This window comes from Pseudophryne corroboree, chromosome 8, assembly GCF_028390025.1.
Source record: "Pseudophryne corroboree isolate aPseCor3 chromosome 8, aPseCor3.hap2, whole genome shotgun sequence".
Lineage (NCBI taxonomy): Eukaryota > Metazoa > Chordata > Amphibia > Anura > Myobatrachidae > Pseudophryne > Pseudophryne corroboree.
This window is the reverse complement of record NC_086451.1, coordinates 142,544,528-142,570,992: the sequence shown is the minus strand read 5'-3', so window position 1 is coordinate 142,570,992 and position 26,465 is coordinate 142,544,528. Positions and strand designations below refer to the sequence as shown.

At 43.2% G+C, this 26,465-nt stretch overlaps 1 protein-coding gene across 7 annotated transcripts in view; it reads left to right on the top strand.

Moving 5' to 3' along the window:
• Positions 1–26,465, top strand: part of FRMPD3 (FERM and PDZ domain containing 3) — a 1,010,703-nt gene that overhangs the window by 662,163 nt on the left and 322,075 nt on the right. For all 7 annotated transcript variants that reach the window (XM_063936980.1, XM_063936981.1, XM_063936979.1 and 4 more), the window contains one exon: positions 21,678–21,814. In XM_063936980.1, coding sequence (XP_063793050.1) covers positions 21,678–21,814 — 137 coding nt within the window. The remainder of the gene's footprint in view (positions 1–21,677; positions 21,815–26,465) is intronic.

Below are 26,465 nucleotides of genomic sequence, written 5' to 3'. Positions count from 1 at the left end.
TGTCTAGCTGTTGAGAGTTGTAGTAATTGTTTTGATTACCTAAACAAAACAGACACTGCAGGCTATAGTATCCTAGTTCACTGTGCAGCTGTTGAGAGTTGTAGTAATTGTTTTGATTACCTAAACAAAACAGACGCACTGCAGGCTATAGTATCCTAGTTCACTGTGCAGCTGTTGAGAGTTGTAGTAATTGTTTTGATTACCTAAACAAAACAGACACACTGCAGGCTATAGTATCCTAGTTCACTGTGCAGCTGTTGAGAGTTGTAGTAATTGTTTTGATTACCTAAACAAAACAGACACACTGCAGGCTATAGTATCCTAGTTCACTGTGCAGCTGTTGAGAGTTGTAGTAATTGTTTTGATTACCTAAACAATACAGACACACTGCAGGCTATAGTATCCTAGTTCTCTGTGCAGTTGTTGAGAGTTGTAGTAATTGTTTTGATTACCTAAACAAAACAGACACACTGCAGGCTATAGAATCCTAGTTCACTGTGCAGCTGTTGAGAGTTGTAGTAATTGTTTTGATTACCTAAACAAAACAGACACACTGCAGGCTATAGTATCCTAGTTCCTAGCGATCACTTCAGCATGGCCGGGACCGGAACTGACGTCAGACACCCTCCCTTCCAACACCTGGACACGCCTGCGTTTTTCCAGACACTCCCTGAAAATGGTTAGTTCCCACCCACAAACACCCTCTTCCTGTCAGATACCTTGCGATTCCCCATGCTATCGCTTTTTTCGCACCATCCTGTCGCTATGCACCGATTCCCGTTGCTACGGTCTGTCACGCTTGCACATTGTGGTGCATACTCATGCACAATTTGGACCTGATCACAGGCTGTGAGAAAATGCAGCCTAGCGATCAGGTCTGAATTACCCCCAAATGTGGCATTTACAGTATCTTTATCACCAGCTCATGTGTTTTAGCTCTGGAATATTACATGTTTTTGCTAAAAAATAAACTCCTGATGAGCCAGGGGAGTTTTAAAAGAGGAGGGGACCCACATGCCACCTCCGTCACGGGCCCCTTCCTCTCCAGCAGCAAATAGACGCATGCACAGATCTCTGGGAACATGGTGCCTGTACCTTGTTCCCGGGGACATCTCCAGTGTGCATGCGCAAATATCTCAGAAAAGGCCAAAATGGAAAAAGATAGCATACAGTACATGCAGTAGCATGTATGAAAACTAGTTACCTCTATAACTTTAGAAGAAGGTTGAAGAGTAGCTGCAACCTTATGTCACTAAAGATATTGATATCCATTACAAGTGTTTTGTTACACTGGGTCCAATTTTTGTTTGCATTTACATCTTGATGTGCAAAAAATATAAATCACCACAACCAATGTGTACTCAAAATGAATGGCTTAATTGATAGGAATTTATAAGTCATCTATTTCCACAGTCATTGCATACACACATTCATATTACTCTTTATGATATTTGATGTGTAAGCACAATTGTATGTTTTAAACTCATCAAGCAGCATATTGGGATCAGCTCCTCTTTCAAACCTATGATATATATATATATATATATATATATATATATATATATACTGCTCAAAAAAATAAAGGGAACACTTAAACAACACAGCCTAGATCTGAATTAATGAAATATTCTTATTAAATACTTTGTTCTTTACATACAGTAGTTGAATGTGCTGACAACAAAATCACACAAAAATTATCAATGGAAATCAAATTTATTAACCCATGGAGGTCTGGATTTGGAGTCACACTCAAAATTAAAGTGGAAAAACACACTACAGGCTGATCCAACTTTGATGTAATGTCCTTACAACAAGTCAAAATGAGGCTCAGTAGTGTGTGTGGCCTCCATGTGCCTGTATGACCTCGCTACAACGCCTGGGCATGCTCCTGATGAGGTGGCAGATGGTCTCCTGAGGGATCTCCTCCCAGACCTGGACTAAAGCATCCGCCAACTCCTGGACAGTCTGTGGTGCAACATGGCGTTGATGGATGGAGCGAGACATGATGTCCCAAATGTGCTCAATTGGATTCAGGTCTGGGGAACGGGCGGGCCAGTCCATAGCATCAATGCCTTCGTCTTGCAGGAACTGCTGACACACTCCAGCCACATGAGGTCTAGCATTGTCTTGCATTAGGAGGAACCCAGGGCCAACCGCACCAGCATATGGTCTCACAAGGGGTCTGAGGATCTCATCTTGGTACCTAATGGCAGTCAGGCTACCTCTGGCGAGCACATGGAGGGCTGTGCGGCCCCCCAAAGAAATGTGACCCCACACCATTACTGACCCACTGCCAAACCGGTCATGCTGGAGGATGTTGCAGGCAGCAGAACGTTCTCCTTGGGTCTCCAGACTCTGTCACGTATGTCACATGTGCTCAGTGAGAACCTGCTTTCATCTGTGAAGAGCACAGGGCACCAGTGGCGAATTTGCCAATCTTGGTGTTCTCTGGCAAATGCCAAACGTCCTGCACGGTGTTGGGCTGTAAGCACAACCCCCACCTGTGGACGTCAGGCCCTCATACCACCCTCATGGAGTCTGTTTCTGATCATTTGAGTAGACACATGCACATTTGTGGCTTGCTGGAGGTCATTTTGCAGGGCTCTGGCAGTGCTCCTCCTCTTCCTCCTTGCACAAAGGCGGAGGTAACGGTCCTGCTGCTGGGTTGTTGCCCTCCTACGGCCTCCTCCACATCTCCTGATGTACTGGCATGTCTCCTGGTAGCGCCTCCATGCTCTGGACACTACGCTGACAGACACAGCAAACCTTCTTGCCACAGCTCGCATTGATGTGCCATCCTGGATGAGCTGCACTACCTGAGCCACTTGTGTGGGTTGTAGACTCCGTCTCATGCTACCACTAGAGTGAAAGCACTGCCAGCTTTCAAAAGTGACCAAAACATCAGCCAGAAAGCATAGGAGCTGAGAAGTGGTCTGTGGTCACCACCTGCAGAACAACTCCTTTATTGGGGGTGTCTTGCTAATTGCCTATAATTCCCACCTGTTGTCTATTCCATTTGCACAACAGCATGTGAAATTGATTGTCAATCAATGTTGATTCCTAAGTAGACAGTTTGATTTCACAGAAGTGTGTTTGACTTGGAGGTACATTGTGTTGTTTAAGTATTCCCTTTATTTTTTTGAGCAGTGTATATATATATATATATATATATATATATATACAAATATACAACAGAAGGACCTGGCACAGCCTCTTATAAACATACAGTTGCGGTTACCATCACAGAAGAAGTCAAATAGAAGACAGCAGGTTCGGCACTCCAGTAAAGACAATTTTCACGCCCATGGATACAACGTTTCAATGCCTTTATCAGAATATATTATACCTGATGAAAATGCCATTCTAATGAAGGCATTGAAACGTTGTATCCATGGCCGTGAAAATTGTCTTTACTGGAGTGCCGCACCTGCTGTTATATATATATATATATATATATATATATATATATATTTATATATATATGTAAAGAGTAAAGATAGATAAACCTTGCGCCAAAGTAATAGTTCCTTCTTAAAATATATATTAGATATGAACGTGAATGATGGGCACTCCCCAATTTTCTGGGTGGCAGCCAGGTGACAATAACGTGTAGTGAAAAATTACACAAAATTAGAAATAAAAATAATAAAGTGAAATCTGTGCACTTAGTGCTATACATGTGAACACAAGGACAAGAAAAACAGAGCTTATCTTTTGAGAGCTGAGAGCCTTCGGACCATTTTCTTGAGCCAAATGATATATGATGTATCCAGACAGTAGGATAAGAAAAAGAACAATTAATGCATCATGGTGCATATTTCTTAAAAACCAGGTACCTTGCTTATAAATATATTAGGTGTTCTTTAGGATATTCTATCCCCAATATGTAATTAACATCAAAAAGCACAGATATTATAGGTTTTAAAAGTTTGAAAAAGTTATTTTACTACACACATAAAAAAAACATATAAAAATTCCTTAAGATCAGCAGCGAAAATGGTAGGTATCAAACATACAATAAGTAAAACACAAATGAGCTTATCTGTCCAATCACCTGGATACAGGCATGAAGTAGGATCCTATGCGTTTTGTCTGAGTGTCAGACTTCTTCAAGGGGATGAAGAAGGCATGGCAGTCACTGTAATGCTCTGTATTATATGGTGGTCGCTAAGATGTTGTCTGTATTATACGTATTATACTAAACATTTAATCACACAAAGGTTTGAGTGCGATTTCAATATACAAGGGGTAGATCTTTCAAAGCAAAATTATTCTGATGCGCGCTCCTGGGGGACGTTAATGACCGTTGCTGCCGGCCCTGCATGCAGCTCAATTTGGACTTATTGAACAAAGCTGCAAGCATGGCCTGGCCGCGGCATGATATCACTGTGCGATATTGCACAGTGTGTATGCCCACGTCAGGCGGCCTAGACCTGGAGGGAACATACTGTGCGATGTTGCTCATGGAGCGCATCGCTCAGTTTGTACGGGGCTTTAAACCTTACCACCCTGGTCCAGTATTGCCATTGCAGCTCTTTAATTTTATAAAATTTTCTAAAAAGACGGCAGTTAAGAAGGCAGTTAATTTATTCATTTAATACAGTAACTATAAATGTGGGATGAACACTTATGTAAATATGGCAATAACAGTGAACAATTTGGGATTTTTTTTATTAATTTAAGATATTCTAGCACTCAATAAAAGTCAGACAATACAGTTCGCCCCCTTTCACAAAAACAATGTTTTTCTTGTAACAGCTCCACTATAACATAGTTGAAGGTGTGCACCAGTTATGCCCTCCATAGAGATAGCCACACCCACAGCACAGGCCATACCCTCTGCAGACCACAGACACACAGTACTGGTCACATCCCCACATCAGTCAATCCACTGTAACAATTGTCCCAGCCCCCACAGCGGCACACAATAGTGTCGTGTCCTGACCACCCCACCACGGAATGAAACTGCCTTGCCTTCTTTCCTGTATCCAAGGCTCCACCCCCGTGTAAGCTTTGCGTTGTCTGTGTGTGTCAGTAAGTAAGTAGTGTCTGTCAGTAAATGGTGTCTATGTCAGTAAGTTTTGTGTTGTGCTGTATGCAGAGGTGTCAGAACAGGGGGGGGCAAGGGGCAGCATGCCCCCCAAATGAGATGGAAGTGCAGGCGTGGGTGATGGGGAGCACTTACCCCCGGATCCCCGCAGGTGACTCCTGTAAAATCAGTGTGCTGCCATATCCTGCTCTGCCCCATGTCCTTCTAGTCGGCGCTTCACTGATGCATTACTACCTCCTCCAGTAATTAATCTGTGAAGAGCCAATTAGGAGGACACGGGGCATAGCACGCTGCGGCAGCACACTGATTTTACAGGAGGAGTCACCCGGAGATAAGCGCTCATTCCCACTAGGGGGGTTTAGAGGTTTGGGGGGAGTGCCAAAATTTGATTTTCACTACGCCCACCCCAACCTCAAAACATTCCAGCACCCCAGGCCCTATGTGTCATTAAGTAGTGTGTGTCAGTACGTTTTGCATTGTGTGTGCCAGTCAGTCAGTCCTGCAAGTGTAGTGGTATGCTCTGGTACAGTGTACCGTTAAGAATGTGTTCACCAGTATGCAGTACTCTCGACACACTGTAAAACACCGCCATCAAGCTCCCAGGTCTTGTTCGGCATGCTTGGAGGTGCCGCCGTAACCTTCTCCTTTTCCAGGACCCGGGGGCTGGTCGGCAAGGGCGCACGCTGCATATTCACATTCCTTCTTGCTGCAGGGCATACAGACTGGCAGAGAAAAAGGTACGGAAGGCGGGGTGCTGGCCCAGTCCCCTCACCACAAGTACAATGATGCAGCACTCCCAAGTCTTGCTGGTGCAGTAAGATTTATTGATCCAAAATCTTACTTAATAAATCTTACTGCACCAGCAAGACTCGGGAGTGACGCCTCATTGTACTCTATGCACAGCTTGAAAAACCAAAGGAGGGCACCGGAGCAAATATTCACATCATAACAGGATGAGTGCTGGGTACACAGCATGTGTATATATATATATATATATACTGTATATATACTGTGTATATATATATATATATATATATATACTGTATATATATATATACTGTATATATATATATATATACATATACTGTATATATATATATATATATATATATATATATATAATTTTTTGTAATTTTTTTTAGTCTATAACCAAGGTCACGTACTGCTGTCCTTGTCTCTGTAGTCCGCAGGGACAGGGGTGTCTGTGCCATGGATTCCCATAATATCTAACCACTCCACCTATGTGGGTATGGTGTTCTTGGGATGCCATTCATAATTCTTCTCCCTTCAAACACACCGAGTGGAGTTTATACCAAAAAGTTCGATTTTGCTCTCATCTGACCACATTACATTCTCTAAATCCTCCTCTGGATCATCTAGATGGTCACTGCCAAACTTTAGATGGGCCTGGACATTTGCTGGCTTAAGCAGGTGGATCTTTCGGGCGCTGCAGGTTTTCAGTCCATGACGATGTAGTGTGTTACTAATGGTAACCTCGGTGACTGTGGTCCCAGCTCTCTTGAGGTCATTGACCAGGTCCCCCCATGTAGTTCTGGGCTGATTCCTCACCGTTCTCAAGATCATTGATACCCCACAAGGTGAGATCTTGCATGGAGCCCCAGGTCGAGTGAGATTGTCAGTGATCTTGTATTTCTTCAATTTTTTAATAATTGCTCCAACATTTGATCTCTTCTTACCAAGCTGCTTGCCTATTGTCAAGTAGCTCATCCCAGCCTTGTGCAGCTCTAAAATTTTGTCCCGGTCTTGGCCATGGTGGAGAGGTAGCAGTCTGACTGTTTGAGGGTGTGGACAGGTGTCTTTTATACAGATAACCAGTTCAAACAGGTGCCATTAATACAGGTAACGAGTGGAAGTATGAAGAGCTTCTTAAAGAAGTAGTAACAGGTCTGTGAGAGCCGGAAATCTTGCTGCTTGGTAGGTGTCCAAATATTTATTTTCCACAAGAATATACAAGTAAATTGTTTAAAAATCATTCAATGTGATTTCCTGTGGTTTTTTTTCCAGATTCTGTCTCTCACAGTTGAAGTGTACCTATGATGGAAATTACAGACCTCTCTCATCTCTTTAAGTGGGTCAACTTGCACAATCGGTGGCTGTCCAAATACTTTTTGCCCAACTGTATATATATATATATATATATATATATTTTTTTTTTTTTTCTTCTTGTTCTATAACCAGTGTCACGTACTGCTGTCCTTGTCTCTGTAGTCTGCAGGGACAGGGGTGTCTGTGCCATGGATTCACATAATATATAACCACTGGATGGATTCACCAATGGATTCACATAATATATAACCACTCCACCTAGTGTCATACGTCCACACTCCCTAATGGCATGTGACCACGCACATTTTTTGGTGCGCCATCACAGTAACACTGAGAAAAAAAATCTACTTGCAACAGTAGTGTCTGTGTCAGTACATATTGTGTTTGTGTGTCAGTAAGTAGAGTCTGTCAGTAAGTGGTGTCTGTCGGTAAGTTTTGTGTTACATGTGTGTGTCAGTAAGTAGTGTCTGTCAGTATGTGGTGTCTTTGTCAGTATGTTTTACAATGTGTGTGTGTCAGTAAGTAGTGTCTGTGTCAGTAAGTTTTGTGTTATGCCGTTTGTCTATCAGTATGTAGTGTTTGTCAGTAAGTGGTGTCTATGTCAGTAATACCCCTTTCACACCGCAAAAATAACCTGGTATCGACTCGGTATATTGCCGGGTTAACACGGGTCGCTGTGTGGTGTGAAAGAGGTTGTGTACAAATTCCTGGGTTGCCTGACCTGTTAATTCAACCCAGGAATAAAGAAGGGTTATTTCCAGGTTAAATACCGGGTCAGGGGCAATGAGAACGGGTTGCCGGGTCGATGCGACCCGGGACCCGTTCACTGCATAGGGAGAGGCGGCACGGAGATTATGTCATCTCCTAGCATCGCCTCGGCACCCACCCCCGATGCCAGCTCGGATGGCAACCCGACCCGGCATATTGCCGGGTTCGGATGGCGGTGTGTAGGGTCCAATGCCGTTTCCCACCCGGGAAGGACCCGTTTCCAATTCCTGGTGGGACACGGCATTGCAATTTGAAAGTGGTATAAGTATTGTGTTATGTGTGTGTCGGTAAGTTGTGTCTGTTAGTAAGTGGTGTCTGTGTCAGTAAGTTTATCTGTGTTGTGCATGTTTGTCAGTAAGTAGTGTCTGCCAGTAAGTGGTGTCTTTGTCAGTATGTTTTGCGTTGTGTGTGTGTCAGTAAGTAAGTAGTGTCTGTCAGTAAGTGGTGTCTGTGTCAGTAAGTTTATCTGTGATGTGCGTGTGTGTCAGTAAGTAGTGTCTATCAGTAAGTGGTGTCTTTGTCAGTATGTTTTGCGTTGTGTGTGTTTGTTTGTGTGTGTCAGTAAGAAAGTAGTGTCTGTCAGTAAGTGGTATCTATGTCAGTAAGTTTATCTGTATTGTGCGTGAGTGTCAGTAAGTAATATCTATCGATAAGTGGTGACTGTGTCACTCACATGGCATAGGCCACACACCCTATTTAGACCACACCCACACCACACTGGGCACACATCCACATCACTAGTCACACCACCGTAGCGCTTGTCACACCTCCTGCTGAGGCACACAATAGGCCCTTCCTAAATTTCAGCTTCAGGCCCATGTGGACCTTAATCTGGTACTGAGCACAGCAGAAGTAAAGAAGTATTTCCTGCTCTTACCTCCAATCACATGACCCAGTCCAGTCACGTGTTCGGGACTAGCCAGTCATAGTGTGGAATCATTCATTCCCAATTTGTCGCCTATTGGTCACATGGTCTGGCCAGGAATTCAGCACCAGGAGGTGTTTGTGTCTCAGCTCCAATTGGTCCTAATAGGTCATGTGATAGATCCAGGGTCACATGTACACCAGTTATAAAGAATTAACCACCTATGTGGTGTCCTCCGTCATGTGACCCAAGAATGTACATTATTCTGCAATGTCTATATTACACCAAGCTTGGTTACCATAGTGACCAGATCAACATAAATAATATTGGTCACGCAGCCACGCATATTGGGTTGTTACAATAAACAATCACAATCAGTGACATAAAGGGAGTGTCCCTAATAGATCAAGGACTTTGCTTATTTTATGTTCATTATATAAAATTGAGGTATATAATAAAGACCTAAAAATACATTAGTTCAAAGGAGGTCGAGATGACAGATAAAGGTTACATTAAGGGTGTAGTCAGTCAGTGGCAAATTTCCCATTAGGCACATGCCTAGGGGTGGCACTTGTTTGGGGGCGATACTTGGATGCTTGTGTAGGTAATGTCAGCCCAATAAGTACCAGTAACTGCAAATTATTTCCACTGCACTGTACCATATGTCATCCTGAATGGAGAATAAATGTGTAGGACATGCACATACTGCCCCTGTACACTGTCCTCTTAGTAAATATGTATACATATTTAAAAATAAAAAAATGTCCTAGTTAGTGGCTTTTTTATTATTCAATTAAATTTGTTATCATCAAATGAGGGCTTATGACCAATCAATAAAAATTATAAAATTAGGAAGGTGATGTGGCCGTTACTGTTGTCCCTCACCCCTAAATTCGCCCCTGCAGACAGTCAGTGCAGCACTTAAATACATAAACACACCCACCGGACTGCAGTGCGCGATTAAGTGTATACTTTTTCGTCCATCCCCACATGTGACCATCACAAATTCTAACGAACTTAAGGAACTAAACCAATGGTCATCTCAGCCAAACTGGATAATCGGTTTGGCGATACAGGTTGAGTATCCCATATCCAAACTGCTTGGGACCAGAAGTATTTTGGATATCGGATTTTTCCGTATTTTGGAATAATTATGTACCATAATGAGATATCATGGCGATGGGACCTAAGTCTAAGCATAGAATACATTTATGTTTCATATACGCCTTATACACAGCCTGTAGGTAATTTTGACCAATATTTTTTAAAACTTTGTGCATTAAACAAAGTGTGTGTACATTCGCACAATTCATTTATGTTTTAAATACACCTTATACACACAGCCTGAAGGTCAGTAAATACAATAATTTTAATAACTTTGTGTATTAAACAGAGTTTGTGTACAATGCGCCATCAGAAAACAAAGGTTTCACTGTCTCATTCCTACTCAAAAAATTACGTATTTCAGAATATTCCGTATTTCAGAATATTTGGATATGGGATACTCAACCTGTACTAAATAAAAATCTCACATGGATTGTTTGTCATATAGAAAACAAGAGTAGAAATAAAAATACATTAGAGATGTGGTGAGAGACTGGTTCAGGCTCACAAGAGTACATCAGTCAGACAGTAGTGTACAGTCTCGTGTCCATCCAGGTCCCTTCAAAAGGTAACATCAGATGCCTATATACTTTTTCTGGTATGACCATATGAATACGGAGAGTAAAGGGATTTAAATGTACAGCAACCTTAATTTACCAAATAAACCTTACATAAACATCTAGATAACCGAGTTCAGTTTGATGATCTCATTTAGCCCATCTGGATGCAGAGAGTTACACTTTAACATCCAATAGACTTTTCTCCTCAGCACAATTTATGAAATCTATTGCCATCCCTTGCAGTGGGTGCGACAGATTCAAGATATACAATGGTGAGACTGGTGAAATGATCAGAGTGTTTTTTATTATAATGTCTAGAGACACTGGTGGAAATTTACTCTGCTACCGAATTGATTTGAGATGGCATATAATTTAGTAAACACTAAACATGGCAGTGTTGGGCCAATTCATATTGTTTTTCTCGGTTGACAACATAAATACAAATCAATACACCATCGGTCAAATGTGGCTGTTATTTCATACAGGTAGCAGTTGATTTACTGACGGACATAATCCTGACAGCCATTGGCCGATAGTCAAAATACCAACATGGTCAAAATACCGACATTCATTATACCGACATGTTCAAAATGCCAACAAAGTCAGAATACCAACATGTCAAATGTAACATGCATTTTGAATGAATTTTTGCCCCAAAACAGACTTGTTCTTACTTTACCATACCAGTGGACCTGGAGAGGGAATATAATAGTATGCCAAGTGCAGTGAGGCACCGTGCCCAAAGCATTGAAAATGCAGAGAGCCATGCGAGGGGATGCGGTCCACTTACATGGTGTCCATGTCGACATTTACATACAAAGAAAAACAGAAAAACACATAGCGGTATTTTGAAATGTCGACATTTCAAATGTTGGTATTCTGACTATGTCAGCATTTTGAACATGTCGGCATAATGATTGTTGGTATTTTGACCAAGTCGGTATTTTGACTGTCGGTCAATGGCTGTCGGGATTATGACCGTCTTTTTGTGTCCTCTGTAAATCATACTGAACCCTTTCATACAACACGGGAATTTATCAAGGATTCGTACTTGTAAACTTGAACGGAAATGCTTAGAAACGGGCACAAAAGGGTGCGATTTGAAAACAAATATCAACTTTCAAATAGAACTACTTTGGCTTGGTGTGTTTTTGACGTGTGTCATTTTACCCGTTAATCAAACCTGAATTCTGATGCCTTTAAAATGGAACTAAGGGGGTCATTCCGAGTTTATCATAGCTGTGTTAAATATAGCACAACTAGGATCATTCACACTGACATGCGGAGGGACGCCCAGCACAGGGCTAGTCCGCCCCGCATGTCAGTGCTACCCCCCCCCCTGCAGAAGTGCAAAGACCTGCACAGCGGCGATGCCTTTGCACTTCAAAAGTAGCTCCCGACCAGCGCAGCTTTAGCGCGCTGGCTGGGAGCTACTCGTCGCTCCCCGGCCCGCAGTGTCTGCATGTGACATCACACAGCCGTCACGAACCCCCCCAATGGTCCAGCCACGCCTGCGTTGGCTGGACCGCACCCCCTAAATGTCTCAGAGGTGATCGCTAGGCAACGATGGCTGCCATGCGCCGGTGCACTGAGGCGCCGGCGCATGCGCAGTTTCGACCTCATCGCTGCGCTGCGAGAAACTGCAGCAAGCGATCAGGTCAGAATGACCCCCCAAGCACATTATTCACTATCCCTCAAAAATGGCTTCAGTGCTGTGCTGCAGTGATGTGCTGTGGGATTCCTGAGACTGTGCCAACAGTCTGAAAGAAACCAGGGGCAAGAAAATGAATATGGTCAGCAGGTTGTGCAGGTACTGCAGAGGCTGCACAGGCCACGTTTATTTAGGGGGTGTTTGAACTTAAACCCATTGGCCAATGACCAGGTCATACAGATGTTTCGGCTCAACAGAAACAATATTTTCCGTCTGTATGACCTTGTAAAACTCAACCTACACCATGAGACTGCACGCTCTAGCTCTGATTCAGACCTGCAAAAACTCCTGGCTGTGTTGCACTTTCTGGCTACTGGCAGCTTTCAGGCTGTGTCTGGCGCAATTATTGGGATCTCACAGCCCACCTTTTAGAAATATTTAGTGAAGGTGATGCATGCCTTACAGCCATATATAGATACTTGTACTATATGACCCCTGAGAGCTTTTACACTGTCTCTGATCTCACCCCCACCTTTTTTCACTCTCTCACACAGGTGTTGGATGCTTTGCAACACCATATACAGTAGATGCCTCTATCTGCTTCCCTATCCAGGAGTCACAGTGGCATGCAGTCAGGGTAGCTTTCTATCGCATCACTGGCATGCCCAATGCGCTAGGTGCAATAGATTACACACATGTACAGCTGAGACCACCTAGGGGCAGTCAGTACATATATATGACTAGACATCAATACCAGTCAACTAAAATCCAGGTGGTTTGTGTCACAAAACTTAAAATTATGAGTGTTGTTGCAGGTTACCCTGGTGGATGTCACAGCTCCTCAGTCAGTCATCCCTCTATGACAAATTTGAAGCTGGAAAAATGCCAGATGGGTGGCTGCTGGGTATGTAATTATATTTTGCTTTTGTAATGCAGACACAATAACCACTATGTAACCTATACTGTATGTTACTGTACACCTACTTTACATTCTATACTATCTGTGTTTCAGGTGATGCAGGGTATGGCTGTTTCTCTTGGCTTCTGACTCCATTGTCACATCCTGATTCCCCTGCTGAACACAATTATGCACATAAGGTCACTCAGATAGGGATAGAAATATGTTTTGTTGTGCTGAAATCTCGGTTTCGGTGTCTGGATAGGTCTGCTGGACTTTTGTTGTATAGTCCCTTAAAGGTGACTAGAATTGTGTTCTGCTGCTGTTTTCTTTATAACATTTATTTGCCACATGACGTTGAAGAAAACAGTCAGCAAGTAGAGGAGTTAGTACCATATGGCGACAGTTGGAGTACAGATATAGGGAGGCAGGTGAGTCAGCAACTAATAGACCAACATTTTTCAGGTAAGTATATTTCCACCACTGTAATGTCTTTGAAAGTAGTGTAACTATAGACTTATATTTTTGTGTTGACATTCTCCCAATAACAGTCTGAATAATAAGTGATTCATATTACACAATATCATAACAGCTTGTGTATGTTTATTCATTAGTCTTACAATATCCTATGTATCATCATTTAATTTTTTAAAAAGCTGTCATGAATTTGTTTGAGGACAATATTGTGTGTTAGAGTCACATACACAATATTAATGTGTTTACCTTAATAAGTCTGTGCTTTGTTTAACATGCCTCTTCTCACCAAAAAGACAGCCTAGGGCTGGGTGACACATAGCAACCAAGCGGGTCCCGCTGAACAGGACCCGCTTGGTTGGGAGGGGGGTTCGTGTGCACACAGATCCTGTTTTACATGATGCCGCAGAACAGGATCTGGTAAGTAACACAGAGGATTTCAATGGAACACAGCTGCACTGTGTGAACACACATTGAAATGTATGTGTTCACATTGAAATCAAGCCATCCTGTCATCTGGCTCAATTGCAGCATGCTGCGGTGGATTCCGGCAGTGGCAGGACTGCTGCACACGTGTGGGCGCCTGCATAGGGCGCCAATGTGCAGTCTCCTTGCGGCCAAGTGGCTTGGCCACTATATATGGTCCCAGCCTAAGGGTTTTTTATTGTATTATTTAGTTGATGTGAAGATGTTGTCCTTACAACCAATCACAGTCTACTTAACAATCATCTTGCATCTTGTTGAAGATAATAGCTATATTCCCATTCTTTGCTATGGCTACCATCTCCACTTAAAAAAAAACAAAAAAACCCACACCATTACATTTTCACCAGAACTGGTGCTTGGCTGCTCACTTTGTGGTGCTGTGTCAGATTATTTAGAGTTGTATTTAATTCTCTGGTGGCTGCTGTGTGACTCTATAATGCGGGTGATGCTCTGTAGTGTCATTTGTTTGTTGTCCAATATGTGGAAGTAACTGTGGTGAAGCCCCTGGTTTTCATCCATGATGCGTAGAAATGTGTCCATACGGCTGTGGTCTGATCTTAAAAATTCCATGGTGTTTGCAATTCTTGTAAATTGTGTGTTTTGCCTGCTTATGTTGTGGCTCAATCTGGGTAGGTGATGGGCAAGACTCCCAATGTATTGTGTCTACCTCCACAGACAATATAGGTTATTAGCCTGCTGGGTGGTCCAGCTGTTCCAAAACACCTGATCTTGGGAATGTGCTTGTGGTGTTGTTGGGCTGATATGGGGTGGAGGTGTCATCTGAGTTGGTGGTGTACACAAAAGTGTTGGTGTTATTGGTGGTGGATAAATTGGCCATAAATTTAAGATAAATGTTTCCTCCATTTGTGTTTCCAGATCTTGGCCTGCTTGATTTTCCTCAAGAGTGGGGTCCACTGTAATGAATGAGCAGTTGTGTGTAAGTATGTACTTTTATGACCTTTTACTAATGTTTTAAAAAAACCTAAAGGTAAATTTAACCACAACTTCAAACAAATGAAAAGTGGTGATGTTGCCAATAGCAACCAATCAGAATCTAATGAAAGTTATTTATCTGTTTCTAGAATATAATAGAATACGATTGGTTGCTATGGCCAACTTCACCAATTTCTATAAAAAAAACACGTTAATAAATGTACTCCACTGCTGAATTTAGCTTTAAGTGGCTGTGTGAAAGTTAATACATATGTATTTACGTCCGGCCGGAATTCTGGCTGTCAATTTTTACATATTGGCATCCCGCCACCTAGAATGGGGTCAGCAAGGTGAGTGATAAGAGTCCCCTTGTGGACTTGCTGCGCTAGCCACAGGATCTATTACCACTCTATGGGTGTCATGGACACCCACAAGTGGGAATAGCCCTGTTGCGCTGGTTTTCCGCCTGTCAGCTTTGTTGCCTGTCATGATTTTGGCATCGGTATCCTGACCACTGGAATTCTGACAGCTGGCAAAATAAGTGCATCTCTGTGAAAGTATGTATCTTAATGTGTTTGTGTTCATTTTACTAAGCAGGCAGCTGTGGTGAGTATGGTGACATTGGAGGGGGACTGTCCAGAAGTTGTAGTGATGGCCTGGATGACACCTCTGAGATAAAGCATCATGGTGAAAATACATGTGGCCTGCTTGTGACTGACAACTTCTGCTTGTGTGTTGGCGACATGTGTGTTGGCCTGGCTGACACATCCAACTTGCACTTGCTTGGAGGAGACACGTGTGTGAACAGACTTACAAAATATGGACAAATTAATATTTTGACAATTTTTGGGGGGGAAAAACCCAAAGCTAATGTACTTACCAGTGTCTCCATCATCCTCAACTTCAGGCTGAGCATGGACCACTGTTGTTGTGGAATTTTGGCTCACTGTAAATGTTATGTAACATTTGATTAAAACACAATTAGTTTTTGCAAACATTTTGATGAATTATGTGACATATGTAAGTTTCTTTATCACACATTGACGCATTGCCAGTATATCAGTGACATTGTTAGAATGGCAAGCAACTTTGTGTTTATTAAAAAAATAAAAACAAATATTGTTGACATAACTGTTTGGTGTACCTATTATTTGGTAAAAAAATTAGTTAATCTCACTCCATCTCACCCTCTGCTTCTCTCACCCCCTACTCCTCTCACTCCATCTCAGCCCCTGCTATTCTCACCCTCTGCTTCTCTCACTCTATCTGACCCTCTGCTTCTCTCACCCCCTACTCCTCTCACTCCATCTCAGCCCCTGCTATTCTCACCGCCTGCTTCTCTCACTCCATCTCACCCTCTTCTTCTCTCACCCCCTACTCCTCTCACTCCATCTCAGCCCCTGCTATTCTCACCCTCTACTTCTCTCACTCCATCTCACCCCCTGCCTCATTCACCCACCCCTTCTCACCCCCTGCGTCCTGAGAGCCTGGAGCATCAGATCCCGGCTGCAGTGTAAAGATGGCTGCGGCGGCCAGACAGGACTCGCAGACTGGCTGCTTTCCCAAAGAAGGAGACGCCCAGCTATACTTTGACACTGACACTGATTGCGCACAACTCACAGCTCGTGGACCACCAGCCAATAAAAAGCTACTGCTTGGCAGCTTTTCATTGGCTGGCAGTCTGTGAGCCATGATTGGCTCACGTCACATTTTGAAATAGCCACCCCTTCTTCTCATTGAGAAACATGGATGAGAAACATTTTCCCTGTAAATATGTACATGGTATCACATTTACTGTATGAGCTCATATGTGTCTTTCAAAGAATAAAGTGGTCCATTCCATAAGCACAGTTACAGTATACTAGTCATCAATTACAGTAACATGTATACAGTATATATATATGCATATATAATTATATGTAAATAGATCCAGCTGGCTCCTATTATTTAATAGTACTCCTGTCCTTTGATGCAAATAGACATCCACAGGCACTATCATTAGAGGGAAGATAATATGTAGCTAGTTCCAAATAATTGTTAACCATGAATGAAAGTTTCCACCAGTAGGTAGCATTAATTTATCCTCAGTGGATAGTGACTAACAATCTTTGACTAAACATAAAGTGTCCTCTTTCCAACTCCTTGGTAGCCTTCATAGATACAGTTGTCTGTGTTGTTACTGTTTTCACAGCGAACTAGCTGGGTTCCTCACTCTCTCTGATTTCCTTATTAGTAATAGAACCTAATTCAGACCTGATTGCTGAGCTGCAAATTACACAGTCCTGCGATCAGATAGTCACCGCCCAGGGGGAGTGAAAATGCGCCCAGTGCAAGTGTGCAATTGCATGTGTATTCTGTGCGAAGATTCCCCTCAGTCAGAGGACAGCTGCTAAACACTCACCATCACACGCACCATCAAATGTTTTTCCCATTCTGTGCAGTGTGTACAGTCTGTGCGTAGCTCAATACTTACTCCTCCAGTGCGAAGAAATCAGGCTGATCGGAGCTGGAGCTGACGTCACTCACCATCCCTGGAAATACTTGGGAAAGCCTGCATTTTTCCAGACACTCCCAGAAAACAGCCAGTTACCACCGACAAACATCCCCTTCCCATCAATCACCTTGTGAATGGCCGTGCGATCAAAATTTTTGCACCATCCTGTTGCTGTTTGGCAATGCACCTGCACATTGCAGTGCTTACGCATGTGCAGTTGTTCGATAACCGTCTTCTGTGCGAAAACGCACAGCAGCGATCAGGTCTGAATCAGGCCCTATATTGGAGAACTTACAGCTTTAGATAGACAACCACTATCAAGCAATGCTGCATGAGGCCAATAAATTGCGCTGGTTTGCTAAGAGTTAAGTCTGCTGTCAACAGCTCTAGAAAGAATTGCTACCACTCATGGAGGTTTGTTTTAAGCCTCTGTATGTGTATGCAGAATGGCTGACCTTGCTTGAAATGTTAGGTACTGCCAGCCTTATCCCTAGACTCTGGTTACAAGTCACCCTCCAGCTGCTCACTCTGCTAGCTGCTGCTGCCTGTAGCCACTTGCTCGACTCCACCCTGCACCACACTTGCCTACTTTTGAAAAAGCATTTCAGGGAGATTGTGAAAGTGACACCTATCAGCGCGGACTATTGGTGGCCAGTGGATACTCTCTCTCACTCCTGTCACTGAAGCCATCTTTTTGTCTTCATCAGCAGCTTCCTACTCCCTGCTGTCACTGGAGCCGCATGGCTGTCTGCAATGGGACACTCTCTGCTGCAGCTGCCCAGCTGTCACCTCCACTCAGGCAGCCAGCACCAGCACCCATCCTGGCACGACTCTCCCACTGCTATCTGCCGTTGCCTTTTTACAGCCAGGGTTGGACTGGCCCACAGGGGTACAGGGGAAACCACCGGTCAGCCCTACTGCCTGGGGGCCCACCCCTCCTCTAGGGATCAGGTTCCAGACTGTGCTGTTGCTAATCTAGTACACTATCATGCATGCACTACAGTATTTACTGTATATATTTTTCTAGGGGACCAACACTTGCAAAATTGTTAGGCAAACCAATGTGGCAGCTGGACACACCCCCTCTAGATACTGGCCAGACCCCTAAACATGGTCCCCTACCACTGTATTCCCCCGGTGGGCCATACATGCCTCAGTCCGACACTGTTTACAGCTGTACTGCTGCAGCCCTATGAGCAGGAGATGAGCACAGGGGGACTGCAGGCTGGCACCTGTGGCTCCATCCACGCTTCCCTGCTCCCTCTCTGGCTTTACACCCCTGTGCCTGGCTGCATGTTTCCAGACAAAAGACAAAAAAATCAAATGAAAGCACTGGTATTTAGTTTAAAAGGATTTTTATTTATATATATCTTTTTTTGTTTCCACACTACATTTGAAAACATGTATCTTAATAAACCTTAAAATAAACAATCATAAAAACATAGCATAATAACAACACTTTTGTCATGTCCTATGGACAAAAAGAATGTTTTTCTCTCCTGGCTTTTTGTATGGGTATTTTCTGGAATTGAAGCAATTTATGTATGTGTTAAGTGTGGTTATATCTCTCAATCTTTCAATCTCCGGTTATACACATGTAAATGCCATATAGCACTACACCATTTCAAATCTGCAGATTGCATCTGTAATTTATTCTAAATATCACTTATTTATATATGTAACCCTCTCTGCAAGTTAAAAAACACATACAGTAGCAGAATAAAATTCCTTTTACAAGTAAGAATATTTACAATTTGAAAGCAAAAAAGGAATGTGTTATTATAGCTTCAAGAAGCCAAAATCATGCCAGGCAATGATTCCATAGATGTAGTAATTATATAACATGACACTTTTTCAGCCTTTGTTTTCAATGCATAAACATACTGTATGCTGCAAGATGACTCTTTTCAAACGAGCATAGAAAGCAGAAGTTCGTTAGTTGCAGGCAGAGCTTAGTAGCAGAATGAAGTGCGCCATGACAAAAAAGTATCTAAAAAGTATTTTCATAAAAAGCAATAATACTTTTACCCAGTGTTTAAAGTGGTCCTGGAGAGGAGGTGGAGCTCCCCCCCCCCCCCCCCCCCAGCTCTAAAGGGATTGTGCACGCTATAGGTGCACAACGCAAAGAAGGGACGTGGTCTCAAAAAGAAAGCGGCTAGGTCACCCATTAGTATCCCCAATTTAAATTGTGTAGAGTTGTCCCCAGTCCAGATGTCCCCAGTACAGATGTCCCCAGTACAGATACCCCCAAGTTGAAGCTGCCCCCCAGTACAGATGCCCCCAGTAGAAGCTGCTCCAGTACAGATACAGATGCCTCCAGTAGAAGTTGTCCCCAGTACAGATGCTCCCTGTAGTTATGCCCCCAGTAGAAGCTGCCCCTAGTACAGATGCCCCCCGTAGAAGCTGACCCTTTAGTTATGCCCCCAGTAGAAGCTGAACCCAGTACAGATGCCCCCAGTAGAAGCTGCCCCCAGTACAGATGCCCCCTGTAGTTAGGACCCCAGTAGAAGCTGCCCCCTGTAGTTATGCCCCCAGTAGAAGCTGCCCCCTGTAGTTATGCCCCCAGTAGAAGCTGCCCCCTGTAGTTTTGCACCCAGTAGAAGCTGCCCCATGTAGTTAGACCCCCAGTACAGATGCCCCCTGTAGTTTTGCCCCCAGTACAGATGCCCCCAGTAGAAGCTGCCTCAGGTACAGATGCCCCCTGTAGTTAGGACCCCAGTAGAAGCTGCCCCCTGTAGTTATGCCCCCAGTAGAAGCTGCCCCCTGTAGTTATGCCCCCAGTAGAAGCTGCCCCCTGTAGTTTTGCACCCAGTAGAAGCTGCCCCATGTAGTTAGACCCCCAGTACAGATGCCCCCTGTAGTTTTGCCCCCAGTACAGATGCCCCCAGTAGAAGCTGCCTCAGGTACAGATGCCCCCTGTAGTTATGCCCCCAGTAAAAGCTGCCCCCTGTAGTTATGCCCTCAGCAGAAGCTGCCCCCAGTACAGATGCCCCCTGTAGTTATGCTCCCAGTACAGCTGCCACCAGTAGAAGCTGCCCCCAAGTAGCACCGCTTCTCACACACATAAAATAAAATAAAAAAACAATACTCAACAGCCCCGCTCCTGCTTCCGGACTGCTGAGCTCCGCCTGGCCGCCCGCTCCTCGGATCTATGGGAGAGACATCAGCAAGGTAGCACCTCTCATTACTTCCAGTTAGAGTGTGCAGTCTAGAGCCCCTTTCCTATACAGTCTGGATCAATTGCAACAGCACCTTTGTGCATACATTCTTTGTAATGGATGCACCTTGTGGGTTTCAGAAATTTCTTTGCATGTGCAGTTTAAAGGAATTGCTCAACTATGTGAACATAGGCACTCAGAATCAAGCCAATAACTTTCTCTTCACTATTGTTGGAGTCAGGATCAATTCAAAATACTTTTGTGGGAATTAGTAATTATTAATTACCAGTTTTAGAGTTGAAATAGTATTTTAGGTATGTATTTATGTTAATGCCTTGACTTGTTTTGCATTCTGCAAAGTCTAGCAATCTTAACATCCATATCACTCATACTGGAGTTGATGTATTAAGTAGTGAAAAGAGTGGAGAATTGGACCAGTAGATACTGTAAGTTGCCCATACCAACCTATCAGTGTGTATAGAATGTACTTAATAAATGCTACCTCAAAGCTGATTGGTTACTATGGCAACTTCTCCACTGGTCCACTTACACACTCTTTTCCTACTTGATACATTAACCCCACTGTGTAGAATGTGTAGAATTTCAGAGAGTCTACAAAATCTTACAGCCACATTGAACCAAAGATGTTGTCCTCACTTTTTGTCAAAGGTTTTATTGAAATACTGTAAGATCTACGGACTACATGTTACAGACAATAAATATTAAAAGTATTGAATACTTGAGTGGGAAATTTATCAAAGCTTGGAGAATGATACAGTGGACAGATATAAAGCATCAATCAATCAATCAATCAATCAATCAATCAATCAGCTCCTAGCAGTCAAACAGGCTGTGTTTGAAAAATGACAGGAGCTGATTGGTTGGTACTGTACTTTATCTGACTCCAAGCACTGATACATCTACCCCTCAGTAATTTAATTATCTACAAAATATCATGAATTAAAAGTCATATATACCAGTACCAGAAAAACATCACTCTTATTTATCCAAATTAAAATATATTATAAAGGTGTTTTTTTATTATTATTATTATTATTATTATTATTATTATTATTATTATTATTATTCTTATTATTCTTCTTCTTCTTATTATTATTATGTTTATATTTTACGTTTAGGCTTACCATGACTCTTCCTTTTCTCCTCAGAGCCGTAATGATGTTATAAGAGAACGGTTGGGAGCAGAACTTAAGCCAGAAATGGTTCTGGGTCTCAGTGCACTGCATATATACATCAGTGTCAGCTCTTCTCGTCCAGGTCAGAAGATTTCACTGCGTGGAGTCGAGTAAGGCCAATATACTTTAATGTAATATGGTTATTACCCCATTATACTCTTTATAATAATATTCCTCTATTACCATCTACTACCTTTGATGATTTCTCTTATAGCCAGTACCACTAATACAGTTTGATATCTCAGTTTAATGGGAGAAATATATAATCTAAGAGGCTCATTACTGGTTCAATATTTTGCATTCTGCGCCCCATTTAAACAACTCTATCATGCATGACAGTGTGTGGAGTTTATCAGGATGTCTTAAGGTGACAAAAAATCTTGGAAAATTACTTGGATAGTCCTGCTATATTATTTCAGTATGTAAAACACTACCATACATAGTGCAAGAAATGTGTAATTATTATTGAGAAATAAGTGATAATGAGTTTCCCTATATTTATGGGTTAGTTACAGCAGAGTAGTTTGGGACCAACCAGTTCAATCCATAATAACTCTAAGGGGTATATTTACTAAAGTTCAGTTTTGATTTTTATGAAAGTTTTGGTATTGCTTTTACAATTTGCTCATTTACTAAGTTCACTATAACCTGTGTAAGCTTATTAATACAGTATGCTTCAGAGCCAGCCCTAATCAATTAGATGCTCTAGGCAAGAATTGTGCCCCCTAGTGCAACCGCTGGTTCCACCTCTGACCTAGCACCCCTATTCCGGCAGCACAGATCACAGCAGCGGTCAGCAACACCCATCAACCGTCACCCACAGCAATACTAATCCAGCACCCCCATGGCCGGTGCAAGATTTCTCGACAGCCTAAGCAAAACCTCTGCCTACTTCCCCCACCCCCAATACGGACTGTCCACTTTGCAGACCCTTAGGTGAAAGTGTGGAGGTGAAATCTTAGAAGTTGCATAGCCGCTGCTGTCAAGTAGAGGAACCCCTTCACCAAAAAATATGTAAAAAAGCACTGCGCAATATATATATATATATATATATATATATATATATGTATACAGGTTGAGTATCCCTTATCCAAAATTCAAAATCCCACATTTTTGGTTCCCCTAAATGAGATAATGACACATATATATGTATATTATATTATATATCTATATATACACATAATATATGATATACATGTCATTATCTCAGTAGGGGACCCGAAAATGTGGATTTTGAATATTGGATAAGGGATACTCAACCTGTATATATATATATATATATATATATATATATACATGCACACACATACACACACATATATACAGTATTGGACTGGGCTGTGAAGGGTTAGGGCATACAATGGCACTTATTACTTCCCTTACTACACTCACAGCAGCACTCTTTACTACATTCACACAGCAGCACCCGTTACTACACGCACAGCTGCATCTGATACTACACACACAGCAGCACCTGATACTACACTTACACAGCAGCACCTGATACTACTACACTTACACAGCAGTACTCCTTACTATACACATGTACAGCAGCAACCCTTACTACACTCACACAGCAGCACCCGTTAACTTCCCCACCTAGCTCTCATTATTCATTGATCAATTTCAACATCCCAGTACCCACTAACACATTCACCTCCCCACACAACCACATATACACACAGTACACACTACAAACACATAAAGTACACACGCATACACCACCACCACATAGACACACACACAACATAAAGTACACACAAACACTTCCACCACCACCACATATACAGACACACAGTATACACTACACACACATAAAGCACACACACACTGCACCACATATACAGAACACACTACACACGCACACACCACACAAACAATATACACACAATAATCAAGAAGTCATTATCAAGAAGCCATTAAACTTGTCAGGCTTCATGCAGTAGCAGCTTCCCATGCAGTCTGGGGGCGGAGCATGGGACAGTGAGACAGCTTGATCCCAAGTAAAGGAGAGACTAGAGGGAGGGGAGGAGAAGCCACCACACTGCCTGTATGGCTCCACAAGATCTCAGGTGAGAGTGCTGGAGCTGGGAGGTGGGGCATGGGAGAGAGGATGGGCACTGGCAATATCTGAAAGGAAAACGTTTTTGTCCTGTCAACACTGTCAGTTTGCTGTGGGCCCATTTTCATTGGGGGGACCTGGAGCTGAAGCTCCACCCGCCCCATTGTTAATCTGGCTCTGCCTGTGCAGCATAAGGTAACATGTATAATGCATAGTTCAAGTACACAGTCTGGAACCTGATAACTAGAGGAGGGAGTGGGCTTTCAGGCAGTGGGGCCTGTCAGGGTTTCCCTGTGGGCCAGTCCAACCCTACATTTATATGTTTTTTGTTTAAAGTAACCAAGTAACTAAGGACTAGTCCAGAGTGGCGCGGCCGAGTGACGTCAGGGCACTGCGACGTCGGATACAGATGCATGGACCTGGCGCCGCTGGGCACAGCTGGACAGTAACCATGGTAACTGAGGACTCACTCCGGGCAGCTTGGCCGGGTGACGTCAGGGCACTGCGATGTCGGATTCAGACACGTGGACCTGGCGCCGCCGAGCGCAGCCGGGCAGGTGAGAGCACTTGTGTTTAAATTGCGTTGACGGATGTGTATAAATATGTGTTTTGGAATTTCATTGTTTGTGAGTGCTGCCCTGACGACGGGTGTATACCCGAAATGTAGGTAAATAAAGGCAGTCTTTTAAACTACATGAACAGACTGCTGAGTGCCGCCGAACCTTTGGTTTACTGTATGGAGTGTGCATGCTCACGGAAGGCACCGCAGCAAGCTACTCGTTTCTCCCATATTGAGTTCCGGACATTGGGTAACTATATATATATATATATATATATATATATATATATATATATATATATATATATATATAAATTTTTTCTAATATATTGGACATTCTGAAACAAGTCTCTGAGTGCCGCTGCATATATACATTGCGGTTCGGCACTCCCAAAGCAAGTCAGCATCTGGTGCTGGTGCCCTCATGAAAGATAGATTCAAACATGACGATGCGGCAATTCTGGCTTCGGAAAATACTCACAACTGCATCATTGTGGTTAACAACATTTCAGTCGTCCGGATTATAATAAATCATAAAGCCTTACATTCCTTTATATGTTGCACCCCCTGTGAATTCCCGTTTGGCCGTCTGGGACCGCTCACCCGGTGGGTGGATGTGGGATGAGATGTCATCGCACTGCGACAGTGCGGCAGCTTGTGTGTACCATCACCATGGCAATAGGCTACAATGAAGAATGTGCAAGGCTAAAACACACAGTCATAAAACTTCAGAAGCATGTATAAATACAATGTCACAAAACATTATAGAATATTAATACATTGATGTTAAAAGTAACAAGTTATTTAAGGAAACACGAAAGTGACACTGTTTCATTCAGTGTGCGGATGGCTGAAGAATTCCGCCGTTAACAGGAACTGGCATGTCAGTCACACACGAGCATTGACACAACCCAGTCTTGATATAGATTGTAAGCTTGAGAACAGGGCCTTCCTACCTCTGTGTCTGTCTGTTTTTGCCCAGTTTTGTTCTGCAGTAGTGGACTTTTGCCCAGGGCGCCGCTGTCCCGGTTAGGGAAAGGTTCTCTCAGCGAAGGGAAACTAGACGCGCAGTGAGGTAGTGTCTAGTTTCCCTTCGCGGAGAGGACCTTTCTGTGCGGCCAAACTAAAGGTCCTCAGAGACCAAAGTATCGAACTTGTAGAACTTAGCAAACATGTTCGAACCAGACCAAGTAGCCGCTCGTCAGAGCTGCAAAGCCGAGACACCCCGGGCAGCCACCCAGGAAGAACCCACCAACCTAGTAGAGTGGGCCTGTACAGATCTTGGAACCGGCAAACCTGCCGTGAAATGAGCATTCTGGATAGTGAGACTGATCCAGCGTGCAATTGTCTGATTGAAGCAGGACACCCAATTTTATTGGGATCATATAGAGTGAACAGCGAGTCGGATTTCCTGTGACAAGCTGTCCTTATTACGGATACCTTCAAAGCCCTCACAATGGCCCTCATTCCGAGTTGTTTGCTCGCAAGCTGCTTTTAGCAGCTTTGCACACGCTAAGCCACTGCCTACTGGGGGTGAATCTTAGCTTATAAAAATTGCGAACGAAAGATTCGCAATATTGCGAAAAGACTTCTCTGTGCAGTTTCTGAGTAGCTCGAGACTTACTCTGCCAGTGCGATCAGTTCAGTGCTTGTCGTTCCTGGTTTGACGTCACAAACACACCCAGCGTTCGCCCAGACACTCCTCCGTTTCTCCGGCCACTTCCCGCGTTTTTCCCAGAAACGGTAGCGTTTACACACACTCCCATAAAACGGCCAGTTTCCGCCCAGAAATACCCACTTCCTGTCAATCACATTACGATCACCTGAACGACGAAAAAACCTCGTAATGCCGTGAGTAAAATACCTAACTGCATAGCAAATTTACTTGGCGCAGTCGCAGTGCAGACATTGCGCATGCGCATTAGCGACTAATTGCTCCGTTGCGAGAAAAAAATAACGAGCGAACAACTCGGAATGACCCCCAACATCCAAAGACTTTGAAGTAGCGGAAGTGTCAGTGATAACTGGAACCACAATAGGTTGATTGATATGAAACGCAGACACCACTTTCGGAAGAAATTGCTGATGGGTTCTGAGTTCAGCTCTGTCCTCATGGAAAATTAAATAGGTGCTCTTGTGG